The 27996-nt window shown below is 38.2% G+C and overlaps 2 protein-coding genes across 2 annotated transcripts in view; one reads left to right on the top strand and one right to left on the bottom strand.

The window, feature by feature from the left end:
* Positions 1–21350, top strand: part of gdap1l1 (ganglioside induced differentiation associated protein 1-like 1) — a 28678-nt gene extending 7328 nt beyond the window's left edge. The window contains exons 2-6 of the mRNA XM_040038192.1: positions 1224–1416; positions 7128–7301; positions 16158–16252; positions 18345–18459; positions 18537–21350. Coding sequence (XP_039894126.1) covers positions 1224–1416; positions 7128–7301; positions 16158–16252; positions 18345–18459; positions 18537–18880 — 921 coding nt within the window. The 3' untranslated portion in view covers positions 18881–21350. The remainder of the gene's footprint in view (positions 1–1223; positions 1417–7127; positions 7302–16157; positions 16253–18344; positions 18460–18536) is intronic.
* A 339-nt stretch (positions 21351–21689) lies between these two features.
* On the bottom strand, positions 21690–25496 carry fitm2 (fat storage inducing transmembrane protein 2). Its single transcript, XM_040038195.1, has 2 exons — positions 25283–25496; positions 21690–24684 (listed from the first exon to the last, which is right to left on the bottom strand). Exons 1-2 carry the CDS (start codon positions 25453–25455, stop codon positions 24075–24077), a joined length of 783 nt encoding a protein of 260 aa, XP_039894129.1. The 5' UTR covers positions 25456–25496; the 3' UTR covers positions 21690–24074.
* Positions 25497–27996: the final 2500 nt, after the last annotated feature.

Consider the following 27996-nt stretch of genomic DNA (forward strand, 5'->3'; position numbering starts at 1 on the left):
GGTAAACATTATTTTAGAGGGTGTAAAATAGTGTCAAATTTTAACATAGGATTCTATGGGCCCCAGGTGCCATCAGAAGAGCAGTTTTGCATTAATCACCGCGTCATTTCATGCTGCATTCCTCTAGCAAAATATTATATCTGGCGCTAAGATGATACATGAAATTATAAGAGAAGGTGGTGGAAACGCTAATAACTAAGATCTGATTAGTGCCACAACTAGACTTTTTAAATAATACATAGTGTGTTTAAAGAAAAGTGTACTTAGATGTATTACGTAGCATCATGTCTTTGCAGTACTAACTGCTTTTCATCCCTAATAACAGCAAGCTGCAGATGAAGTTCACTTATTGTATAGTGTAAGAGGAGTGAATTTTATGCTTCCCAAGCAGCTGAACTACTTGGCATCATTGCTAAGAAGTGACTAATAATATTATGTAACTCTCGATGCAACGGTGACTGTGTTATTGTGGGTATCATCCAGGGACAGCTCAGCAGTATAACACAGGGACCAGAAATATTTGGCGGTTTTATATAGAAGTCCCTGATTTAGTGTTTCTTTTCCACGCTGATGGAGATATAAAAGGCTTAGTTTTTTTTTCTTTTTTTTTGACATTTCAGTTGCATGCATCGATTTGTTCCTGGTGTCCAAAACCACTGGTCCTGCTGTAATTACTATGCTTGTTTTACTACATCCTTTAGGTTTATTTCATTACACCATGTCTGGCAGTGTTCAGCAAAATTCCCATTTTGTCGTTCCGCCAAATGTAGCACTTTATGCCCCAAGTGTCATCTTCTTTCATTAATCTTATTCCCAGTAATAGCTCTCCATGGACCTTGGCTTATCCTTCATGCCGTTAGTAATGTATCCTGATTGTCCTGGATTTTTTTTCTCAAACTCTAGCACCCTGTGTATCTCATTAGCTTGGCAGACCACACAAACAACCAGCTCTCTCTACAGTACAGCAATTTGCAAAGTAATGAACTGAGCGGAAGCTTTTAGTGAATTTAATTTTACATTTTTTTTTTGTTGTTTGTTTTTTGTTGTGCAGTTTTTTTTTTCTTAAACCAAAAATGGATGAAATGTCCTCTTATTTTGTTTTCATAGTCTAGTAACAAATTGCACATGTTCACCCACTGAATATATTTCCAGACATACATGTTGTGATTAAATAAAAAACACAGGGGATGTGTTTGGACTAATCACGTCCTTTGTAATTTCAGGTACGGCTCGTCATTAATGAGAAGGGTCTTGTCTGTGAGGAGAGGGATGTGAGCTTGCCACTGCAGGAGCACAAGGAGCCCTGGTTCATGAGGCTGAACCTGGGCGAGGAGGTGCCCGTCTTCCTCCATGGAGACACCATCATTAGTGACTACAACCAGATTATAGATTACATGGAGAAAACCTTTGTGGGAGGTAGGACAATGCTGTCTTTCTTTTCTCTTGTTTAAAGATGGCAGAGTCATTTCCATTTGCATATTTTCATTATTTTCATTCATGCTCCATTAGAGAAGCGTTGCATAATTCATAGTTCAAAATAATCCCTATTTATCGTGTATTATTAATCTGGTGCTTGCTGTGGCCGTTCAGTTCTCCTGCTTACTGTCTGAAAAACACTGTTTTAGCTCCTTTTGCTCTCACTTTAAAACTTTCTTTTTATTGGCTTCCCTTCATAAACAAAAACAAAAGATTTTGGCAGTAGGTTGATTGGGCTTCTGAAGTCACTGCTAAAGCTTGAAGAAACATCCCCTCTCTCTGACGTCACACAGAGCTATGGGTAGAAAAAATGCTTTTTCTCTCAGTGATAATCACTTACAAAGACCTTGTTATTTAAAACTGGCCATATGAGCATCCACCATGATAACAGTAACTATATAATAGAGGAATAAGGAAGCGGCATAGGTCCCACTTAACTTACAAGCATCCTTTCTATAGCAGGAAAAATCATCTTTACGTTGCACTGCAAAAAAAAACCCCCAAGTTCTTTTCATTTCCATATCTTCCTCATGGATCATTAATGGGTCTAGATGCTATTTGTCTGGGCGTAGCTTTAGCCTCTCTATTTTATCTTGACATATTTATGTAGCCATCAAGTGCATGTTTGAGGCCCTTTTACAGAGATCTACTTTTTAAAGAGTCCACCAGAGAGAGAGTTGTTAACCAGTAAAATTCGTTATGTTTACTAGCTAATTGTACCAAGTTAGACTATAAAAATTGGTACTGTAGTATTCAAAGCCGGCTCATTGCATGTGTGCTGCACTCCTCGTTTTTGCATTAGTCCACCTATACCAGACTAATTCATCTCTCAAGCCCCCAACCGCCGCCTCGTGCTCTGCCAAAGGTTTGTGATCTGTAATCATCAATAAAGATGAGGATGAGTATTTGTAATTCTGATGTAAGCCACCTCTGTGAGTTACCAGCTGTACAGGTTAAGTGGGTGTAAAAACTGAAGGCAGCAAAAATTCCAGCAGAAGTTTAACCTAGCAGACGGAGATTGATTACACATGTGGCATCTCAATCAGTGCTGCCACACCACTAACTGCAGTACTAAGATGAATCTGGTATAAAAATTTGACCCAGTTTGGAGCTTTTATGAAACTATTCATAGAGGCCAAAACTGCTTTTTGTATCAAGCTATAAACATATTTTAAAATGCTGTAAAGTCAGGCCTTTTAACATGAGAGTCTATTATGAAGAATTTGCATTTGGGGTCAACTTAAGGTGGACATTTTAGAAACTTTAACTTTTGGCACTTGTATGTTGGCTTCATTTTTCACTCCTAGAGGCTGTTTGTTTGTTATAAACACAACCCAACCGGTCGCGGCAGATGGTTGATACTCCCTGAAGTCTTCAGCTGGAGGTTTGTTCCTGCTAAAAGGGAGTTTTTCCTCCCTACTGTCACCGCCTGCTTGCTCATAGGGGGGTTGTCTGATTGTTGTTGTTTTTTTTCTGAATTATTGTAGGGTCTTTAACGTACAATAGAAAGCACCTTGGGGCAATTGATGTTGTGATTTAAGAAAATGTAATAAAATTCACTTGAAATTAAAGCATATCGGCCCTATAAGGGGGCGGGATTTGCAACACAGGGGATTCTTCTTCTTCATCTCTCTCTTATATCTCTGACTAGAGCTATAGAAAATTTGAGGCCTCATTCGCCCAGTTTGTGAAGCTGGAGTGACAAAGACTGTTGGAAGCCATTGGAGGCCATCTGTTTTCTTTGTGCAGACTGTGTCAGTGCATACTATAATGTGAAACTGTAACTCTTTGCATCAACGTCTTTGCACCAATGTCACTGAGACGATCCTTGCTGATTAGATTAGACAAAATTGGAGTGACCCCTTGGGGAACATTTGTGGCACTCACAAACGAGACACAGATATAAACACAAGAGACATAATTTAATGATTGAAACAAAAAGTCCATCAAAGCTATATTTAGAGAAGCGGCATCTGTAGCTGTGAAGTTGTGATGGGTATGGAGGAACGTACGCTGTGAGGTAATGACTGAGATTCAGACTCTTGAGCTTGAAAAGGAGGCAACTGGATTTCTTTACATGTTTGAAAACATTTTGAAGACATGTAAAAAGTTTCTTCAGTTCTAAAACAAGTGGCAGAGAGTCCCAGGTAATAAACCCTTAAAAGGTGTCCTGACCCTCTTGGAAAAGAGGTTAAATGTGTTCAAAAACCTAGAGAAGGACAGTTGCCTTCTTTTTAGGCTCTCAAGGCTGCCATGGCCTGGATGACTGAGAGCCTACACAGACATTCAGGCTTGGCAAACATGCAGCTCAAAGAATAAGCAAATGTTAAGAAGCATACACTGAATCCTGTTATCTGTGTTGTGCTGTAGTATCTGTAGGTGGCACGTTCTATAGGATTATCAGCTGAGAGATTATGTAACAAACTGGGAGCCTCAGATCAGAAAATGCCTGGGGACATAGGTCTGTAACTGAAAAGCTTCATGGCTTTCCTGCTTAGTTAGTGCTCACATGTCTAGAGCAGTGCCTAGAGCTTTGAATTCAACAGCAGAAGATCTGGTTCACTGCTTGCTCAGTAATAAAAGGCTAGAGTGCATAAGCTGACCCCAGGGTCTGATGATCTCAGTCAGCTAACTTCATTTTAGTCTTTTGGTAGTGTGCTAATAACTTGTTTTGGAGCAAGTTAGTCACAGAGATATAAAATCATTCATCAGTCTCCAGTTATACTCTAATAATTTAGTTAAGCTGTTATTGTTGCATTTTTTGGTTTTGTTTATTTTGTCTACTGAATGTCAAACAAGTCTGATGCATGTTTTATCCAGAAGCTTTCATCCAGGAGTCAATTTGAGGGGATGAGTTACAGGCATGCTTTTTCTCTGCCTTTAAATCCCTAATGAATCCTGGCAACGTGGGCTGCAGCTGGTCAGCAAAGTGCAGATTTCTCAGAAACGGGAGGCATATGCAGTGTGGAGCAGTGCCAACAGTTTTACAGTGTTGTTGAGGCACAGCAGGGCAAAAGCTGTTTGCAAAAAGATGTCAATCATCGCCCGAGTTGTTCTTATATATTTGTCATGCTCATTGTGAACATATATGAACTCAGTCGGGAAGTTGCTTGACAGTTTGCTGCTAATTTAATCTTTCCATCACCAGTGCTGCAGCAGACTTCCTGCAGAGAACCACTGCAGGGCATGCCCAGGTCAGCATGCAGGTCCAGAGACTGATTACTCAGCTCTCTGGAGCTCAGCCACATGCAGCTCCACCCTCCTTCAGCTTCTCCTCATCGTCAAGCACCCATCTGATTATCTCTGTTTTGTCAGCGATGCCTTCCCTGCATGTGGCTGGCTGTGACCCTGCAGAAAGATAAAAGCTCCCTCTGTTCTGCACTTTCAGTACCGAATCTCAGCAGCAGGTCATTATGCTGAACACCATCGCTCCCAGCCAGGCGCTGCGCTGTCAGACACGAGAATTAGGGCAGCAAAATGTAAAAGCGGGATCTCTCTGAGGTAGTAAAAGTTGTTGGAAGTGTTTTTTTATGTGTGTTAAGGTGCAAACAGACTGTAGAGTTCATCTTATTACTTTTTCAAACCCACGTTGTGCAGCATAGTTAGAATAAACTGGACTTACAGCCTGAAAATGTGATGAAAGTATTTTGTTTTAATAAAGCTTATGTTTGCGGGCCATTTTAGATGTTTACAGTAGCTATAAGGATAGACAATATAAAACATTTTAATATGATAACAGCCAGAAAAAATCCACTCTTAAATTCTGGTAACAAAATATTTGGCACATGTTGATAATCAGTCTTTAACAGGAAACAAAATCAACATGCCTCACGTGCTTCCCTGTCGCTGTGTGAGGAGGACCTGCCTGAGCTAAAGTCACTAAAAGAGAAAACTCTCCAAACAACTCGACTCCTCTTTGGGTCACAAGTTATTTTGGAGTCTCTGGGCTCTTTTTTTAATCCTCCAGGTTGGTGTTTTTTTTGCCATCATTAACTTAGTGTTTTAAAAACAGGTGTAAAAGAGAAAAACGACATACTCACGGGATACAATCATAAGTGAGTCTATTCCAGATGACCTTCATTTATGTTTATTCTGTGAACATAATTTATAAAACGGAGTTAATGTTTTATTCATTTTGACCTGACAGTAGTGACCGAGAGAATATAGTTACCAGGAACTGGAACCAAGGTCTTTTTGCAAGCAGAGTCCTGTATGCCTTTAAAAAGTATGTAGGCTTTAAAGCATCTCCAAGTTGTCTTGGATGGAGAAGGTACCTCCATCTTTTATATTTTCTTAGCAACAAAGCCTTAATAAGCTGTTGGATGAAAACTTTATGAGAGTGAAATCCATCTTTTCTGCAACTGTCTGCAAGAAAGTCTATAATAATTCACGATCATAATAATAATAATAATAATAATAATAATAATAATGCAGCTTTTTTCTAGTAATGGCAGGTAAGCAGAACAGATTGAGTCAGTAGGCGGATGATGTAACAAAGTTATGGAGTCTAATTACAGTGTTATTGTTTAATTTGTGTTTTTGTTGATCTGGAACGGGAATTTAATCTCATGTGGTTATACCAGGGGTGGACAACTCCAGGGTTCGAGGGCCGGTGTCCTGCAGGTTTTAGATGTCACCCCGGGTCAACACACCTGAATCAAATGATTAGTCCATTACCAGGCGCCTGGAGAACTTCAAGACATGTTGAGGAGGTAATTTAGCCATTTAAATCAGCGGTGTTTGACCAAGGACACATCTAAAACCTGCAGGACACCGTCACTTGAGGCCCGGGGTTGCCTACCTTTGGGTTATACCATAGTCTAGTGTTTTCACTCAACATAAATTGTTGTTGATCTTGTTGTTCCCTTCACCTGAAGGATGAACTGGTTAGATTTTGGTAATCAAGGTCACTGTGACCTCACCTCCAGCCCTAACATCTGTACCATTTCTGAAAGCTCAGTATGTCAGGAACACTTTCGGGGATTTTCTTTACATTTGGCACAAACATGTACTTGGGTCACATTACCACAGTTGCACTGTAAAATAAAAGTGACTTTATTCGAATTGACTTGACCTTGAGAAGCCGAAAGAATTTACACATTTCGTGCCTGACCAGTAAACAATTATCCAAGTGGAATTTTTGTTAAATAAAAGGAAGCTAAACACAGGTCAGTTTTTTTCTGTGGTTTTTCTGATGTTCACCTGCACTGCCACGGGGTGACTGGATTAAGGGAAAGAATTTGGTGTACAGAGGCAAACATGTGTTTGTCCAAATACTTATGGACCTGAGTGTATAAGCCTGAACAGATATGGATGTAAACTAATTCCTAAAGGAATTCATCCACAGGTCTATAATTTTAGTTTCAGATTGTTTCAGTATGTCAGGCTTTGTCAAACGTGACGGGTGGTGTATTATAGTCCTCCACCTGTTACCAGGTTACCATGTTGTGTGTCTGATAGCTGAATCTGGCACAACTGTGTTATTCTGGGTTTGTGTGGTTGCTTAGAGACCTTGGGGGTTTTGGACAGATTAAGAAAAAGTCCACAGAATAATGCTCTGCAGCATGTAATTATGATTCACTACATTTTGCCCAGTTTGTATTCCTGTAAAAATGTTTTCTCTTTTTCATGCTCTTGTCTTACTCACACAGACACAGTGGCTCAGCTGATCCCTGACGCAGACTCGCCTCTCTACGATCGTGTGCAGCAGTACCGTCAGCTACTGGATGGTCTGCCCATGGATGCGTACACACATGGCTGCATCCTTCATCCAGAGCTCACGACTGACTCTATGATCCCAAAGTACGCCACAGCAGAAATACGTAGTAAGTGAAGCCAGCTCACTGCACTGCGGAGGCACGAATGCTCGTATTTTAGCATCTTTGGGAATTACAAAACAGCTCGTGTTACTTAGAGAATGGTTTTTGGGTTGTTTTTGTTCAAACATAGTGTAAGGTCAATAGAAGAAATAAAGGATCCCTTTTAATCAAATGCATTTTTATTGTATTTCGAGATGTCTATAAACATTCCTATAGCTCTTGACAGTTAGATTGCCTCCCTGCTTTGTGAGTGCAGATTTGATTTTCTTGTGAATAACAAATTTATTCAGTGTTAGAAAAGTTCAGGTTCCTCCAATATTTAAGATGTAAGAAATAAGAAGCATTGTTTCAAATTTTCAAGTAAGTTTTTTATTTTTTGTTTTCACATCAGTTTTGATTCAGTTAATTTTAACAGATTAAGTAAATACCTTTACAACAGCAGTCCCCAACCCCCAGGCCTCGGACCGGTACTGGTCTGTGAGTCATTTGGTACCGGGCCGCGAGAGTTGAGGCTCAGGTGTGAAATGTGTGGTTTTCAGGGTTTTTATCGGTTTTCAGCGTTATTTTGTTATCGTTTTGATCGTTAACTCGGTTTTCCTGGGTCTTTTCACGTGTGTTATGAATAAATCTTCTTTTTTTCGGTACCGGTACTAGTTTTATTTTGTTGTATTTATCCGCAACACCTTAAAGGCCGGTCCGTGAAAATATTGTCGGGCATAAACCGGTCCGTGGCGCAAAAACGGTTGGGGACCGCTGCTTTACAAGAACGTTGATAGCTAGATCAGCTGTTTTCATCTGTGTTACGTCAGCTGACCTTCTGCTGCTTCTGTAGCCGCTTATTTAAAGGACACACGAGAAACATACATCACAAAGACTGACCTGCGTTTAATTCAGAACTATAGAAGAAGTAAATCTCAAGCTACATCCTGAAAGTTCACAAAGAGATTTAAAATAAACGAACAAAAACAAACAGGAAAGAAGTGCAGATTTAATGAAATGTGCAAAAATAAATGGAAATACAGGATGTTGTTTGAGGTAAAAAACAACTCTATAACCGGAAAGTCAAAACCATCTTTATCTTCATTATGCTCTGACCTCTCTGAGGCAAGCTTTTGTGTAATGTCTTGAAGTAATCGTCAGGAACAGTTCTTCAGGCTTCCCGAAGGAGATTCAAGTTCTTCTTAGGAGCTTCCTTTTCTTCCAATATCTGTCAAGATGATCCCATTACTTCAGTAACTTTAATCTGAAAAGAAAACATTTATCAAATTTGACTAAAGGACAGACGCAGCTCTCTGTCCATTCAGGTCAGTTATGTGAAAAAGCCAAAATAGCTTTAACTGACCAAACCTTTGTTCCCCAAAAAAGGTACAATATGAAGACTGTCTGATCTCCTCACGAAAAACTGAGCAAGACTTCAGGGTCTTTCCAGAAACAGGATGATTTGCAAATTTTAGCAACTGAATCCACTCGAGTGTGTGTAGCACAAAGGCACGCAGTGTCCATAGAATCACAGTGTTCACTGACTCAGTTTAATTTAATGTGACAGAGGGCTCTGCTCCATTTCACAATGCATGTTCACACACGTTTAATATCTGAATAGATACATGTGGGTCTGCAGGTGTGTGTGTCTGTGTGTGTGGTGAGTTAATGATATATTTTTGTCCCTTTTGTTATTTCTAAGATATTACATTTATCAATTAATACAGAGTGAAAAGGTCAAATTATAAAAAAAAGGCTCCACAATAAAAGCAAAAATGCTTCCTTCTAGAGTTTGCATAATTATTCATAAATTATATTTTGAAAAATTTATATTTACAGTTTTTCTCAGTCGCTTTGGTGCGTTCCTCAGAACACCATTAACATTTGCACAGCAGTTAGTGCATTTCCCAAAACAATTAGTGCAAACTGCAAAACCTAGTGGATAGCCTGCAAAAGCACGTCACATGCACAGAATTGATTATCCATACCTCAAAAGCAAGTATCCATGTCAATGAAACTGTCAGTGCCATCAAAATGAAAAGTCTTGACACCATCTTTATGAACAAGATAGTCAAATGGCATTGTCATGTTTCCACTATGACAGTTTATAATTTCAGTGTTTCCCATTGCAAAAACAATTGGTGACACCTGAAAATGCTGACGACAGTACTATGGCCTACCTGTACAGCCATCTGAAATGTGCAGTAAAGTCACTGTAGATGTTATGGGAGTCTTGGGAGTAACTGAGACACTGAATACGTACGTTTCACATTTCCATTGTGTAGAAGTGTTTGTAATCCTACAGAATTGTGCAAAAGAAAAATATGCTACAGTCACTTGTTCACTGTAGAATACACACATGCACACATGGTAATATTCCCTCCGCGCTGACCAGGGACTTCAGTGGTTGCTCTCTGTCCAATGCGATTTCTTCCACGCCTTCTGCCTTTGGCCAGATTGAAACCTGCCTCATCAACATATATGAATGTGTGCAGTGTTTCCCTGGCTTCCAGCTCCAGTACACGCTTTAGAGAGAGACAGAAATGCAATGTCACAATATGCCTGTGTACAGTAACAAACAGTAATGCATGCATTTGGTAAAACACATTGTAGAGTATGTGCTGTGGAATTGCAAGTGTACTGCATGAAACTACGAAGTACTGTAAAACAGTTTGCAGTGCAGAACATAGAAGACCAGCTTTACCTGCACATACTGGTGACGGATCTCCTTCACCCTGTCACTGTTTCGTTCAAATGGCACTTTATACAATTGCTTCATGTGGATTTCATTTTTCTTGAGTACTCTGTCAATTGTTGAAATTGAAACAGATTCAATATTGCCAAATACCGTGTAATTCTCTATGACAGCGCTTTGTATTTATCTCAGCTTTATTGCATTGTTTGCAATGACCATTGCACAAATGGCTTCTTCTTGCTGTGGGGTAAAAAGGGGCCCTCTTCCGCCTCCGCGAGGTTGTCTTACAATCCTATGTGGTGCAGAGTGAGCTTTTTGTGAAATTGCAAATACAGTACAGTAACATGTGATGTGTCTGAGATGGCACAGTACAGTACAGTGTATTACTGTTTGCATACCTGTTTTCCCTACGGAATGTTTGAATGATTGAACTGACAGTAGTTCTTCCAGTATTGGGTTGCACCCTTCGACCAGCCTCCTCCATGGTGAGGCCGTGGTTGACAACATGGTCCACAATTGTAGCCCTTATTTCATTAGGGATCCGCCTATATCTGCCTCTTCTCCCTCTTCCCCTTCCCCTTCCTCCCCGCATCCTCACCCCTCTTCCACGGTGCTGACCTTCCATTTTGTGTCACAGAAGTGTAGAAATGGTACACACTAGCTCCTGCGCAGTTTATATATGCTTGCCAATTGGGGACTCACAGGATTCATCCATAATTGACAGTGAACAAGTTGTTTGTCATTGGTTACAACTAAACTTTCACACGCCTCCTCATGAGTGACAGCTGTAATTCACCTGAGATCAATTGTTCAATTTCGGAGACATTTCCAGGAAAAATGATACAGAAAGGTATAGGATTTGCTTGACAGATGGCCAATATTTGGCATGTGATAACTAGTTCAACAATTTTGTGTGTGATGACTCAAGCAATGGATGTATGACTATTAGTTTTATTGGGAACGACTATTCAGCATCCATAGGTATGATTACTTTTGACTGACATGACATAAGCAAATGGAAATGTCAGAAAGCAGCAGGGAAATGTATGGAAGCAACTGATTCATGTCCAAAATCATTTGCAGTTTGTTCAGAGAGAGGAGAAATTGCTACTATGATGTGCACAAATGACTGAGTGTTGTGGAGGTTGAACTAATAGTTATGAGAATTTCAATTCTGATCTGAGAAACGCACCAAAGCGACTGAGAAAAACTGTAATAGACAATAGTGTAGAATTGTGTTAACCCTATTGAAAGATAAGCCATCTACATTTAGAACGTATCCTAAAACAAATGCAAAATGTGTTAAACAAATACAGGAAAATGTGTATATTTAAGCTCCCTGGCTACTAAATTAGGTACATTGTGTTAGTACTGGGGTTAGAACGCATTTTGCCTTAGAATGAAAACAACAGAATTAAAATGAAAATGACGGAATTTGAGAACAAACAATGGAATTTGAATGAAAAGAACAGAATTTGAATGAAAAGAACAGAATTTGATCAAAAACAAAAGAATTTGCATGAAAACAAAAGAATTTGAACAAAAACAATGGAATTTGAATGAAAACAACGGAATTTGAATGAAAACAATGGAATTAGAATGAAAACAACAGAATTAAAATGAAAAAAACGGAATTTGAACGAAAACAACAGATTTTGAATGAAAACAACGGAGTTAGAATGTACAGAACAGAGTTTGAATGAAAGCAACAGAATTCTAAAACGAACAATAGAATTTGAATAAAAAGAGTAGAATTAGAATGAAAACAACGGAATTTCAATGAAATGAACAGAATTAGAATGAAAACGACGGAATTTGAGAACAAACAATGGAATTTGAATGAAAACAATGGAATTTGAATGAAAACGACGGAATTTGAATGAAAAGAACAGAATTTGATCAAAAACAAAAGAATTTGCATGAAAACAACAGAATTAGAATGGAAACAACGGAATTTGAATGAAAACCGAATTTGAATGAATAGAACAGAATTTGATCAAAAACCAAAGAATTTGCATGAAAACAACAGAATTTGAATGAAAACAATGGAATTAGAATGTATAAAACAGAGTTTGAATGAAAGCAACAGAATTCTAAAACAAACAATAGAATTTGAATAAAAAGAGTAGAATTAGAATGAAAACAACAGCATTTGAATGAAAACAACGGAATTTCAATGAAAAGAACAGAATTAGAATGAAATGAATAGAATTTGAATGAAAACAACGGAATTAGAATGAAAAGAACAGAATTTGAATGAACACAACAGAATTTGAATGAAAACAATGGAAGTTTAAAACAAACAACAGAATTAGGGATAGCCTTAAGTGGTATGCATTCAACAAGGAGCTAGAAACATTCTCTCATCCCAACTGGTCGCAGCAGATGGCCGCCCCTCCCTGAGCCTGGTTCTGTCAAAGGTTTGTTCCTGTAAGAGGGGAGTTTTTCCTTCCCACTGTCGCCAAAGTGCTTGCTCATAGGGGATCATATGATTGTTCCTAAAATAAATGCAAATTCATGATGTGAGTCCCCTGCTCCGTCACATCTCAAAGGTGCTCCATTGGACTGAGATCTGCTCACTCTGGAATACAGTTACACTTATTATCAGTGTTGGTCAAGTTACTTGAAAAAAGTAATCAGTAACTAATTACTGATTACTTCCCCAAAAAAGTAAACCCGTTACTTTACTGATTACTTATTTTCAAAAGTAATAAATTACTTAGTTACTTAGTTACTTTTTAAAAACACAATTTACAACCTGAATAGGTGATAAAGCGATAGATCTTTCAGCCCAATTCTACTTTTTCTGCATAATCCATCATACAAAAATTAATCAAATGGAAAAGTCTCTTTTTTTAAACTTGTTTTATCAGTTTTAATTTTTTAACTTTATGCATCAAGCAAAAAATGAAATTATATGCACCATTCTCTGACTTGAAGAAATTAGTTTAACATTTAAACCTATTTTCTGCACATTCCATGTGTTACATGTAACGCGTTACTGCCCATCTCTGCTTATTATGAACTCATGAACTTAACTTAATATGCATGAAACCACTGCACTCTGTGTATACTCTGGTTATGAATGGATGGATATGGTCAGCAACAATAGTCAGAAAGGCTTGGTATTTAAATTTGGTACTAAAGAGCCCGCAGTATACCAAGAAAATAACACCCACATCATTGCACCACCAGCGACCTGAACTGTTAATACAAGGTAAGATGGATCAGTGTTTTCACGTTTACACCAAATTTTTACCCTATTGTCCAAATCTTGCAGCAGAAATCAAAACACATAAGTCCAGGAAACATTTTGCCAGTCCAATTCTGGTGAAGCCATGTGAATTGTATCCTCAAATTCTTGTTCTTGGCTCACATGAGCAGGGCCAGGTGTGGTCTTCTTCTGCTGCTGCCCATCTGCTTCAAAGTTTGATACATTCTGTGTTCAGAGGTGGTCTTATGCATACCGTGGTGTTAACAAGTGGTTATTTGAGTTTCTTTTGCCTTCCTATCAGCTCAAAGTTGTCTTCGTAAACACCGGAGATGGTTGCGTGGGAATATTTAGGTAGATCATTGGCACAATCATGCAATGTTCAAAGTCACTTAAAACACCTTTTGTCCCCATTCTGATGCTCAGTTTGAACTTCAGCGGTGGTTTTGATGAGGAGTTAAACAGGGGTACCCACTGAAGTGTATACTGGGCCCTCATTGGTGAAAAAAGTGTCCCATGTTTGTCCCTAGTGCTCATCCCTGAGGTAAAGAAAGTTTTCTTGTGGATTGACAGGATGAAAGGTAGATGCTATTTTGGTTTTGTCATCTTTTCTTGACTACTTTCTTCTTTTAAAGATATAAAAACTTTTTAGTGCTTTTAACTTGCTATATTGAACACTGTCACACACTCAGCGTGACTCAGCTTCAGCTCTGGTACCAAAGAGACTCCTACGACGAAAACCACATGCATTTTGAATGCAAAGCAATTCATCTTCCTTACAGCATTTTCCACATCATTGGTAAAACAAATCCCAGGTTTTTATGTGCACAGCGTGATTAGCATACTGTGTAATTTGGTGCTACTCAATACCAAAAACCCTTAACACAGCACTTTGTAGTGATGCCAGGTTTTTAACGGCAGATATTAGACCTCCCAGCCTGAACTGTGGTGCTCTTCACATCAGGTAACGGCCTTGTCATGTAAATCAGAGCAACAGGCTGGATGAGATATAAAAGAAAGTCTGCAGGAGAATTAATTATCCAGTGAAATCCTGACCAGTCTGTGATGGACCTGCAAAATCAACTTTATGGAGTATTTCATTGAACGCATCGGTGTTCTCTGTGCGGTAAACTTTGGTTTGGATGATTATGACTCAGACTGAAGGGACAGTTCAGACACAAACATTTTTATCTTTCTGGGTTCATCTTGTCATCATCATTCCAGCAGACTCATGGAAAATATGCAAAAAATAGGCCGCGTCACAGGTTTGCAGCTAAAGTAAAGACTGACAAAATATTAGAAGACTAAAAGATTCTGCATCCTGGCCAAGTTCTTCATCTTTATTATTAACAATTCCCCAAAAAACAACAAACTCAGTAATGTGTCAGTCTGTCTTATGAATTTTTCCATCTTCCTGCTTAACTCTGAAGAAGTAAAACTTCAAAGGTTTGACTTTTATTTTGTAAAAACAGAATCTCAGAGCACAGTTGTACACTGTTTTTGGCAAATGTTACACTAAATGTCATTACTAACTACACTTGTTAGTATTGTAGGTGGATTTGGCTAAAAATATAAACTTCAGTGTCCAAGTACATAATACAATCACTGTGTTATTGCAGAGACTTTACCTTGCAATATCAAGTACATTGAAGCAACTGTTGTGCTTTGTGCTACATAAATAAAATTGAATTGAATTAATGGTGCCTGCGCTGAACTACACCTGCCTCTGCGCAGTTTGTTCTGTTAGTTTACCAAACTGCCTTAATTAGGTCACAAAATGCATAAAAATGCTTTTGTAATTAAAGGTTTATGTCTGGGATGCCTTAAAAACTTGTTTTAGCTGCATGTTTTTTTTATTATTCAAGTGATCTTTGAGTTGGAAATCATAAAACGACATGAGCAGAGCTAAATCAAGTAGGTTAAACACTAAGACAAAACATCAATCTTTTACTTTGACTCATCATTAGTTACCCAGATGGCAAAAAGAAGGGTAACAAAAAACAACAACACAGATGAGTGGATTCATGCCATTCAGACCAGAGAAACAAAATGAAAACAGCTTCTATTAAAAGTGTAGTACAGTAAAAGCCATACCGGACTGTGCTAGGTAACAAAAACAAATTTAATCCTGGACTCGCCTGTCTTCCTGTCCACAGCAGTAGTTAAAGAACAAAACAAAACAATCAGAACTGAAGAAGCTTCTCGGATGAGAGGTGAAACGCCTTCAAGCAACTTAAAGAAGTCCAGACGCTTTTTTTTTTTGCAAGCTCCTTTGAAAACAAAACAAAAAAAATAGCATCTCTAACAAAAGAAGTTATGTGAATGTGAGCAGATATTATCTGCCTGACTGACTGTTGATGTTGTAATATCATACCTGGATAGAAAAACACACAGTGGAAAACTATCAGTCATGTTCTGGCCTCCTCAGAGTCCAGACCTCAACATTATTTAAGCAGTTTGGGCTCATCTCGACAGAGAATAGACTAAAAGGCACCCAAAATCCATAGAAGTCTTTTGTGAACATGATTCTACCAAATATTGAGGTTTGGTTCAATTGTGCAAACTATGTTTTAGCCTTATATACTGTGTTATATTTACCCAATGAAAGAAATGAGAGGTGGCTCAAGTGTTTTGCACAGTGCTGTACGTTAGCAATATAAAAAATTATAGTGCACCACGGACACATCTTATGTCCTTGATGACGTAAATAAAAACAATATGTGTAACAGCTGATGACACAAGCTTCTTCCTCTGCCCTCGGGAGACTGAATGGAGCTCAGATGGGAATAAGCTTTGTATTGTCAGACATCCCCTTGGAGATTAAACACACTGGACTCTGGCGTATTTGCTTTTAGTAAAATATGCCAGGCAGACAGCACAGTGTCTAAATATTATTCAAAGTGTTTTTTTCCCCTTCCTGAACAACAGAGGACACAGTTAATGTGAATGCATGCACTGTGTTTGTGTGTAACTTCAGGACATCTGGCCAACGCTGCGACAGAGCTGATGAAGCTGGACCATGAGGAGCCTCAGCTGACAGAACCGTACCTCTCCAAACAGAAGAAGCTAATGGTGAACCCGTGTTTTCATTAACGTTAACATTTAACTTTTAAGTGTCCTTCACAACTACAGATTTCATTAATATACACTTCAGAAGTGAAGACTTAAGATGACTTTCAGGGTGTGATTCATATACTGCAATTCATAGGAGTTCATTTGCATAAGTTTCAGGGCCTTTAATCCATTAAATGATGCATTAAAATTAAATAAATTTCTCACTTATTGTAAGAATTAATAGCTTAGTGTATTGTACATTTTTAAATTGTTGTTATCCCTTCAAGAAATTATAGTGCACATAGAAAATCCATTAAATCCTCTAAATGTGTAATACATTTATACTTATTTAGGGCAGCTGCCTGAATTAGCATCTTAAACTGATGTATTAATATCCTTCATGGGTACAAAGTGAAGGTTATCACACAGGAAACATCCTGTAAGATTAGCTTCATCGAGTGAAACCCTTAAAATTTTAAATCCTGAATAAAAATATACTTATTTTGAATTACATATATTTGAGACCCCTGAACGGGAATGTAACGAGTATGATTTTTATGTATTTAATGCTTTTTTGGGGGGACAAACAGTTTAAGTCTCTATTAAACTGACATTTATGATCAGAGAGGAAATCCTGACTTTTCCTTCAGTGCCGTTAGTTTTCCTATTTGTGGCTTTGAGTGAAATATCTTTAGAGCTACTGGATGTGACATATAGTTAAAGTGCTTTAAATGGTTTTTAAGACTAATGCTATGTAAATACAAGTACACTGCAATTACTTTAGATTATTATGACAGTTTTAAACAGATTCCATGCCCCCCATAGAATAATTCATATTAAGGTTATTTGTATTTTTTGTAAGCAATAAAAAGCAGTTTAGGCGTTTGGCTTTAGCATTTAACTAGATACATATTTTTGGCTGAAATAATGTTCTGAGATGTTTTTTATTTTTCTGTAAGTTTTTTCTTTTCTTCCAAAAAATGTTTTTAAAGGTTGGATAAATCTCTACAAAGTATTCCAAAAATGTTTAGTGAAAATGTTGCTTTTGATGTTGTTTTTGGAGTGAGTGGAGCTTTCCCTGTTTAACTTTGGTTGAGGCAGATAGTCAGACTGGTTAACAGAGTAGGACAACCACACACTGTCACATCCACACCTATGGCCATTTTAAAGCCACCAGTTAACGTGATTTGCACTGAACTGTGGGAGGAAGCCACAGTACTCGAATGGAACCTGTGCAGGTACAGCGAGAACATTCAAACTGCACACAGAACGGCTCCAGCTGATCAGCATATATAAGAACCAGGAAAGTTCTTGCTTTGCTGTCGCAGCGCTAGCACTAGCTGTTTCTCACTGCATGTCAAAATATCAAATTTAAAATGTATGTTTTCAGCATTTTAGGCTAAATGTTAAAATGACACATTTTATTTCCTGAAAATATGTGAAACACTTTTAGTGTAGTCTCCAAATTAGATATATTTCCTCGTGGCATTAGAAATCATTTCACTGCAATGTGTCAATCTATCATAAAACCTGATTTAAATGATATAGTTTATAAATGTTATCCAGTAACATCTGTGACACAGTCTCATAATTTTGCATTCAGAATACCTTTTGTTCAGAAATTGCATTCGAGGAGCATTTTAAAAACCCCGTCATCTCAGACACCAGTGATGTCCTCAAATCAGAATAATGCAGAATATTGTTTTTGTTTTTTATTGTCATAAATATGTATAAGGACATTTTATAACTTGCAACTTAACACCATTCTTTGAACGTTGTTAGGATTTGAAATAGTGCTTCAAATGAATGTTTTCTTAAAGACAGAATTACAAAGTTTATGTAAGGTTTGTTATTTTTGTGGGAATGTTCCCTGCTAGCTAAAATTTCAGTGTTATCAAAACTACAAAAAAGTAATTACTGCTGCTTTAACAATTACACCATCTGCAGTTAAAACAGTTTAAATTGAGTCCCGCTAAATAAGAAGCCACGCTTGCCTAAAAGGGGGCTGGGAAAGGCTCGATTTATGTCAACTTATAACAATTTATCACTTGAATTTAACATTAAAACATCAGTTTAATGCGTGCTACTTTTTTACTTGTTTAATTGACAGGCAAAAATCTTGGACCATGATAATGTGAACTACCTGAAGAAAATTCTGGGGGAGTTAGCCATGGTTTTAGATCAAGTGGAAGCTGAACTGGAGAAAAGAAAACTAGAGTATCAAGGTATGTCCAAATGATGAATATCAAAGCACAACCCAGACGTTTTCTATAGTGATGTTATCGCATTCTTTGCTTCGCAGGCCAAAAGTGTGAGTTGTGGCTTTGTGGACCTGAATTTACACTAGCTGACATCTGCCTCGGAGCCTTGTTGCACAGGCTCAAGTTCTTGGGACTTTCTAAGAAATACTGGGAGGACGGCAGCCGGCCCAACCTGCAGTCCTTTTTTGTGCGTGTGCAAAAACGCTACGCTTTTCGAAAGGTCTTGGGTGACATCCACACGACCCTCCTGTCGGCAGTCCTACCCAACGCCTTCCGGATGGTAAAAAAGAAGCCGCCGTCCTTCTTCGGGGCCTCTTTTCTCATGGGTTCACTGGGCGGGATGGGCTACTTTGCCTACTGGTATTTAAAAAAGAAATACATGTAGTGAATGCCCACTTGTTGTGTTATATGTCTGTGTATTTGTGTGATGTTTAAACTTTTCTGTAATGTTTTATGACTGCAGGAAAACATAATGAATCTATATAGAGAACACTATTACTTACCTGGGTGAACAAAGAAATATTAAAACATTCCATAATAAAAAATTCTTAACAGCACATTTTCTGGTAATCAAGGCCTTCGTTAAAGTTTAATTACTGGAAACTTGCAGCTCTTGTGCATGCAAGTCCTCATTTAACTTTTGTTGAAGGCATGCATCAGGTCCACCTACACTGAAATCTTAAAGTGAAAAAAAAAACCCAGATAAAACTTTAAACACAACAACAACAGGGGTTAACTGACCTTCGCATGCCACTATTATAGTCACTACTCATACCTGCTCCTCACTCCTCCATCTACCTGAGGTATAACCAGTAAAACCACAGGGACATGTACATGACGATTACTTTCTGAAAAGTGCTGTGCTGCCAGAAACTGCCACATGTAATGATGAAAGGATGGAGGCAAACTTTAAAGGTATGCTTTGACATTTTGGGAAATGTGCTTATTGGCTTTATTGATGAGGCGTGGATGAGAAGATCGATACTACTCTTTGTGTAGGTGTTAAATATGAAGCTACAGGCCAAGGGGGTGATTAGCTTAGTTTAAACACTGAAAACAAGCGAAACAGCCGCTCTGTCACAGAAATGTGAATACCAGCACCAGCTAGGTATAGAACGTGATTTTCACTTAAACAGCATGAAACAGAAGCCAACACCAGTAAATGCCTTTGTCTCATTTAAATATGAAAAACATAATTATGCTTCACTATTAACATACTAGGTCTAATCAAATTATCACACTTAGCTTGTGATAATTCAGTGAAATTGTCACACTCCACGTGTAATTTGATTAAACACAAACACATTAGCTATATTTTGCAATATGCCGGCGTGAGGACAGTAGAATCTGATATATTAAAACTAAGCAGATAATTAGGATAATGATGGAAGGCGCGCTTCAGTCAATATTGTGCTTAAGTGGTGCAAATCACTTAACACATTTCTAATGAATTAAACTGCCACTCCACTTTGGGTGGCATGACATTGCGGTGTGGTGGTTTGCACTGTTGACTGGGAGCACTCACTATGTGCTGGGTTTTTCTTTCAGCAGCTCCATAGATGTTCACGTTGGGTTAATTTTTGCTTCTAAATCGGCCATAGGTGTGGATGTGAGTAAGACAAAGTGAAAATGTGAATGTTTGGTTTGTAGTGGAAATGCTTTGAGTGGTCCAGTCAGACTGTGTCGGTTCCACTTTACCTGGTTGTTAGCCCTATTTTTTAATCTAAATTAGAGTATCAAACATACATAAAGTGTGTCACATTACAAGATATGAATATCTTCCAGTGTCACAACGAATCACGAAGGGGAAAGGTTAAAAAAGAAAGTTTAAAAACAAGAGCAGAAGAAATCTGCTTCTGTCTATTTGTGTTTCTTTTGGGGGACTAAACCTTGCTCCTGATAGAAGCATGTTAGGGAAACTAAAGGTGCAAAACAGTGTGTGGGTCTTTGAAAAGACCGTCATTTCATGCAAATGTTTCCAGTCTTAATGCTGAGCTAAGCAGCTGTAGCTTCATGATCATGCACACAATAAAAGCAGTACCCATCTTCTCATCTAACCCTCAGAAATAAAGTGGAAAAATCTCCCAAACTATAAAAGTGCTCCTTTAACTTATTGTACACCCAATATGTAATAACACACAGAGACATGCACACGTGTGTCCAGAGTCAGTTTATTTAGAGCACCACAGATCACACAGCACACAGTGGTCCACTGTCACTATCTTGTCGCTGAGCAGAGGAAAATCTGGGTGTTTGAAAAGTTACACTTGGCTCTACTGATAGCAAAATAATAAATTCTGCATCTATGGCACAATAGTGATGACTTAGGGTTAGGATGTATGTTTCATTGCATGGGTTACTTTCGTATTGTGTACACTGAGGGGTTTTTTTGTGGCCCAGAGGCAGAATTTATGACATGACTAAGCCACAGATTTCTAAATATTCAGTTGGTAACTGTAACCTTTGAATCACCTGCACTGCACCGCGTCTGAGACGGTCCCTCAGCAATACTGAGCAAGAAAAAACGCACTGGAATTCACTGCTGTTTGTTTGTCTCTGCTGACTTCCTCCTGACAGATGCAAGATTGTTTTTAACAGATAGATATTTTTAATTACACACGGTCACATTTATTTTACCATGCTTAATTTTTAATGAGCTTAAAGGTTAAACAACGGGAACGAGGGAAGGAAAAAGCTGACTCATCTGAAGGCTTAAGGAGCATGATGGTGAGAAACAGAGAACCTTCCCAGCCGTCTCGTTGTTTCTTAATGCAGTTTATTTTTCTTACTCCACATTAAGTTAACCCTTGACGGGAACCACTTTGTGTTTCTTTACCAGATGTCCGTGCTTTTTTTTATAAAAAACCTTGTTATCATGTGCGCTCTTTGGGTTTAACTCATTGTTGTGAGGTGCTGGCTGGAGTTGTAAGCTGCTTTTGCTTTTTCTTGGCTGGTTATTACCGACATTCTTGCAGTAAGAACTCACAGTGCAGCGACTCTTTCTCTCATTATAACTGCTGCTCAAGATATTAATAAATAACAGAGGTCATGGAGAGTTTTCTACTGTCACACAAACTCACCTGTGCAGGTGGTGATTAGCATCTAACTGCAACAGAAAAGGCTGAACCAAAGACAATGATCAGTACTCCTTTAATAGAAGTTTGTTGCTGTTTCATGTCTTGTAGCAGAATGTGTTTTTTATTAAGAAAACCAAAGTGTACCCAGTTTAATTTTTGATATGGAGAGTGCAGGGCGGCCAGTGAGATCAATAAATCCTTTTTGTCTGAAAAGAAGACATTTGAGATACACATTAAAGTAGACATTAAAGTACTTGATTTCAAGATGTTCAGAAGGGAGGTAAATGAGATTTCCAAAGTTTGAAAGCAAGCAAAAGAGGAGATATGTGTCCAGTTACAAATAAATCAAATAATTAGCTTAACTGTGTTCTCATTCATGTTGAGATTTTCATGCTAAAACGGTTCAATAATTGACACTGTGGGCGAAAATGCCAAGAAACGTCATAACCAGCCAATCACTGTAAACGCTTGGTACATTTTGATTATTGCAAGCACAGCTGTTACGATTCCGCTGCTTCCTCTGACTGAATCGCACTACCCGAGGGGTCGGATCTGTACTTCTTGGATCCAACAAAGATTTCAAGTCGAAAGAATCCCAGTTGTGATTTGTGGCCATTATATTTCACTATAGTATTTTTTTATTTTTTACTTTTTATTTTTTATATTTCTATATATGCATTTATTTATGGTGCTTTTTATGATGTTTGTTCATAAGCCTTAATTTATTCAGTTGCCATCAATGACCAATAAATAATGAAAATAATTAATGGAACTTTTTTTTGTTGGTTTATTTGGACAAAAACTCAGAGCTTCCTGCACGGAGGAGAAAGTCGATTTTTTTTATATTTGATACATAAATCCCAACAGTAGAAAACTGAAACATTCTTCTGTGATTTACATATTTGTAAGCTTAACAGAACTTTAACAAAATATGACTGGTGTCATTCTATACTTTTCCTCATAGCTCAAAAAAGTCACTCTTTTTACACAAATCTTCTGGCTCCTACTTCCTGTATAAATCAAAAATATAAAAGTTCAGCTTTTAAAGTGAAATTTATGCTGTGGTTTTTACCAGAGATGTACTGGTGAGTGTTTAAGGAAGCAATATTGTGTAAGTGGGAATTCTGATTTATTCATATAAAGGCTAAATCACACAGATCAAGGTGCTTCATAGTGTGAGCTAAGGACCATCAGATGATCCCCTACAAGCACTTAGTGACAATGAGGAGGAAGAACTCCCTTTTAAAAAGGAAGAGAGGGCTGACCTAGGCCAGTTGGGGTTTGAGGGTTAAGTAGGGCAAGACAGGGAGAATACAGAGAGATCACGACCAGCAAGCAGGTCCAAACACAAACTACAGAAGTTAATGACATGCAGCAGTGACCAATAAATACGTGTAAAGTGGAGAGTACTCAGTGCATCATGGGAAGTCGTCTAGCAGCATAACTAAGGGATGATTCAGGGTCACCCAACTCTAACTATAAACTTTATGGAAAAGGAAAATCTGAAGCTGAATCCTAAAAAGCAATTCAGCACCAGTAAACTACACTGTTCAGCATTTTTAATAGCTTCTGTTCAGAAACTTATGGCACAGAGGAATATTAATCTTGTCTGATTTGTCTTTTAAAGACCAGTTAAAATAAAAATTGATAGTGTTTCAAAAGCTGATGGCAACATAAGCATAAAGCTGCTTTTCTCCATGTTTTTAAATTATATCTTTGCTGTAGGGAAAAATAGTTTCCTTTAAACAGTTTAGGCATTTTTTTCATGAAATAATTAACAGGAGAAAAAAAACCTCTTTATATCAATTAATGATGAAAATAAATGTTAGTTAAAGCTCAATACTGAATATTTCCAACCTTAATAATATTTCTTAATTAAATATATTAAAATCCTTATTCCTAACCACATTCTACATCCCTGAACAAACTTAAACTACACATAATGTTGACACACAGTTACTTTGACCCCAAATCATTCACAATAAAAAAACAAAAAAAAAAAACTGATTTCAAATATTACACGTAGGATGAAATGCAGCTTCACTGGATTACAATAACTTGTTCAAAGCTTTCTAAATAAATAACAATGAACATTTACTGTACATTGGTTTGCAAAAAACACACATCATCAGTGCTATACAACTGGAGCTGTAAACATTCTCAACTGTTCCCATACATACCTAAAAACTGCAAATACTCAGTTTGGAATAACGCACTATAAGTCAGGCAAATAATAGCGAACCTTGAGGCTGAAGGTGAGAGGACTGAAGCTGGGCATCAGAGCAGCTCTGTGCTTTTATCTCAGATTACAAGTTATTTTGGGATCAGCAGCTGCCAAACAGATGAAGAATTGCAAGTAAGTCATTGTGTACAAGGTGGCCAGCCTGTGAAGAGGGGAATTACTTAAAATAGCTTCAAGTAGAGTTGCTGGCTTGGACCTGGATGCAGATAGCGTCAAATGTAGTGTGTTATTTTGAGGATGATTTTACTTGAGTGTTCAGCTTAGGCATGCGGCTTCTGTTCTTTTGGGTGGCGCTGAGGGGGAAGCCCTGGTGACATTGGCTTTACATACCAAACCCGATATGTTAAATACCACCCCAGCAGGGCGCATATGGTTCCTAACAACTTGTGAGATGGGTCATGGAAATAAACAGAGGTGCACGTGAACATCCACACCCAAATGATCATGATAAGATTCAAGGCTATATACAGCAGGCTCAAGACCTTCCTGGGAAGTCCAGACAAGCTGGTGGTATTGAGAGAGCTCATCGGGGCAATTTCCTCCATGATGAAGAGGGTGGAGTACGCCAAAATGAAGGAATGTCCTGAGATGTCATAGCCAACCCAGTGGAATCCAGCCCGCCTGCAGACAGCTTTCGATGTGAACTCCTTGTAATCAACCTTTACCAAGCTGTTTTCATAACAAGAACCGGTCACATCCTCGATGTAGAAGAAGGTCTCTGTGCAGACGTACCAGACAGCTGTTGCCACCACCAGAGAAAGCAGCCGCCGGGCGAGAAAGGAGACACTCCGGTTGAAGGAGGCATTGGAGAGGAGGAGGAAGGGGGTTAGCAGCAGCAGCGTCCAGCCCCAGGACACTTTAACAAAATACCTGCAAGACAAACAGAGCAGTCTGATGAACCAATTTACCACTTCAAGATAAAGTTAATGTTAATCTCATATGTACACAGAATGCACACTTCATACTCCTGGGCCAATACAGAATGTTTATGCATAAACATTCTGTATACTCCAGGTTTTTACCTCTGTTTCTAACCATCTGTAACACCAGCACATATACTGGTACATATGTACAGATTTCTTTTTAGAATAGAATATAATATCTTTTTATTGTCATTGTACATGTACAACGAAACTGTGGATGCTCCACACTAGCTGCTCATGGAACAAAAATATAAATAGCAGGACATAAATAATAACAATTGCCAGTTTCTGCTCTTACAAAATCCAGGTAAGCCAAGCAGTTTTTGTTTGTTTTGAGTTGTGTTCAACAAATAGGACTTCATTAGCCCGACAGTTGAACAGTTCACCCTTGACCTACATCTCTCCAGTCTTGCCAAATTCATTAAAACATTAAAAAAAGAAAATTATAAAGGTGCGTTTAAGTCACCTTAAAGTGAACGCCAGGTGTGCCCACGAGCTTGAATGAATCGGTTGTGTTAGCTAATCAATCGCGTCGTCATACTTACACGTTCAGGGCGTTTTTGCTGCTGCTGAAATACGTCTGCGGAACGAACTCCAGCTCTTTCAGGACGGACCCCACGACCGAGATGAGCAAAAAACTCCAGGGGAACTTCTGTCGGACGGCCGGTATCCTCCACAGTACCACCAACTTATCCACAATGACATCCAACGACGCCATGTTGACGCTATGACCGTTGCTCTACACCGGCGGGGAGGGGTACGTTGCTTTGACGTCACTGCAGGTCAACCAATGAGATTTTATTGTTCTTCTTTGTGTTTTTAATGGCAGACTACAAACGGTAAATTCAAATGGATAGCGCCCCCACCGTACAGGGTGATGTGCTACTTTCTTCTTAACACTTGCTTTCCTTTCACTTTCTTTGTATCTGACATATGTTTTCGTAGATATACATATTATTCCAAAATAACATAATAAATGGAGGAAAACAATTAAACCACAGTCCTAAAACCAAGACCAGCCAGGCAAGGCCATGATGATCCACTTGGTAAAGTAAACCTGCTAGGCATCTTTTTTGGCTTTCAAACAACAATTCTGATGGCTAAAGATCCAAACGGGACAGGGGAAAAAAAAGAAAACAAAAAAGGAACACCTCTATAAACATCTGCACATCAGGCAACCTGCTCTACTCCTGAGCAACAGCTACCCTAGGGGGTGCTTCAGAGATTTTGGTTCCTTCTGAGATGAGCATCACACAGTTCCTGCCGGTATGTCGGCTGCAGCTCCATATTGTGAATCTCCACGTCTACCTGTTGGATTTGGGACTGTTGAGGCCATTTCAGTACAATGAATTCACTGAACTCACTTAGATGATCCAAGAAAAAACAAAGAAAGAACGGAAGAAAGATCTTCTGTATATTTCTCAAAAAATGTGATCCCGTCTCCCTGAACCTTAAAAGACACCTCTTTGACAGCATCTGGTCAAATTCCCCTTATTTCCACATGTGGTATGTCTTCCTCATTAAACCGACATCATTGTGATGCAATCTACATTATTTATCTACTGGAAAAGTTGCTAAAAGAGTTCTGTTTCTGGGTCAAATTTAATTTATTTCTCCCAGTTTTTCTGTTATTACATGCAACACAATATATTCATACTTTGTAATTAACAGTTTAAAAATGTATTTAATAATACTAACTAAAAAAAATAGATATAAATGAAAATCATATGCATATATTTTCACTGTCTACACATACAATTCAAGGTAATTAATGGAAGTGTTGATGAGAGCTGGTGCTGATGTTTGTAAAACTGAATCCTGCTCCTGCTGACTGATTGTGATTATACTGGAATAAAATAAATCTCCCCTTGAAGGACAAAGTTTGTCCCCAGTGCACTCTGACTTGGCAAACAAGCCTCTCTAAAAAGCAATTTTCCAAGCATGCCTCCGGTTTGGCTGATTGTTCTTCAAGGATTGCTGCCAAACTACAAACTCTGTCAGGAGGCAAAAAAAAAACAAACATCCAGATTAAATGGTTTCAGATTACATTTCAGACAGCTCAAGACCTGATTGAATCACACCTCAGATTTCTATTGTTAGATTGAAAAAAGGAATCTTTTTGCAAAACAAAACATTTGATGAAACTAAACTTTTGAGGGCCTTACTCAAGTGATAAAGACGTAAGCAAATGTAAAGAACAAGATGGAAAACTAAAAAAAATCTCCTGCAGTAATCATCACTGCAAAGGTGTGTTTTCTGCTTCTCTTGAGGTAAACATAGAGGTCACTGAGTTCTTCTCATCTCCTTTCAGATTGATCTGCAATGTCACAGGGAAGTTTGCATGTAACTGTCCTGCAGTGCATCGAACCAGATGATGTCATGCTGCAGGCAGTAAGAGAGGGACTCCAAAAACCAAAATAAAACTGGTCTAGTCCAGCCAGATAATTATCCTCTCCAAGGTTTGACCTATTTCTGACCCCCCTGGTGAAGTTTCACCATTCAAATTTCCAGACTCTTGAGAACTAATACCCCATGGTGCACCATGTTTAAAACAATTTCTGCAGTTCATTTGTGCATTTAGGAAAAAATAAACTTCTGATATATTTGTATTCATTGTTATTAAATGACATCCAATAATTTCCATTAAAAAGTATATAAATACATATAAATATATGTTTAAAAATTTTGAAAAGGGCTAAAAATGTTAAAATTAAATACTAATCAACTGAAAAGATGCAAACTAAAGTTTTAGCAAATCACACCCACCTTGTTTTAATAGAGATTTTTCTAAAATTGCAAAAGCAAAACAATTTTTCACCACTTATCATTTTCTCATAGTTACCCTGATCCCTGCTTTTATAAACACACTATTCTAATGTCAAACAGCCTCTGCATGTATTTTAAGTGTTATGGTTTTATATTTGTATATATCTGGTTTATGCTGCAGCCCCATGTGATGTTTCCTACAGTGTTAGTGAATAGTAGCTCAGCTTTAAAGATTTTATCACAATACCTTTCTTTCCTTTGAGGCTGGCAAATACTCTGCAGTACAGCCACACTTTCACTTTTCTCCTCTGTCAGCGGGAAGAACCAGATGACTGAATAAATATACTTTGAGCCTGTGCTGCTTGACCTTTTTCTTTCCTTCTTTTTTGATATTTAACAGCCAGGTTTGATGGATATATTCTCTTTGATGTGTGACGACTTATATATCAACTATGTGCAAAACCTGTCATGCATGTGGCTGATGCTAATTTTA

Source organism: Simochromis diagramma, unplaced genomic scaffold, assembly GCF_900408965.1.
Source record: "Simochromis diagramma unplaced genomic scaffold, fSimDia1.1 OVJJ01000061.1, whole genome shotgun sequence".
NCBI lineage: Eukaryota > Metazoa > Chordata > Actinopteri > Cichliformes > Cichlidae > Simochromis > Simochromis diagramma.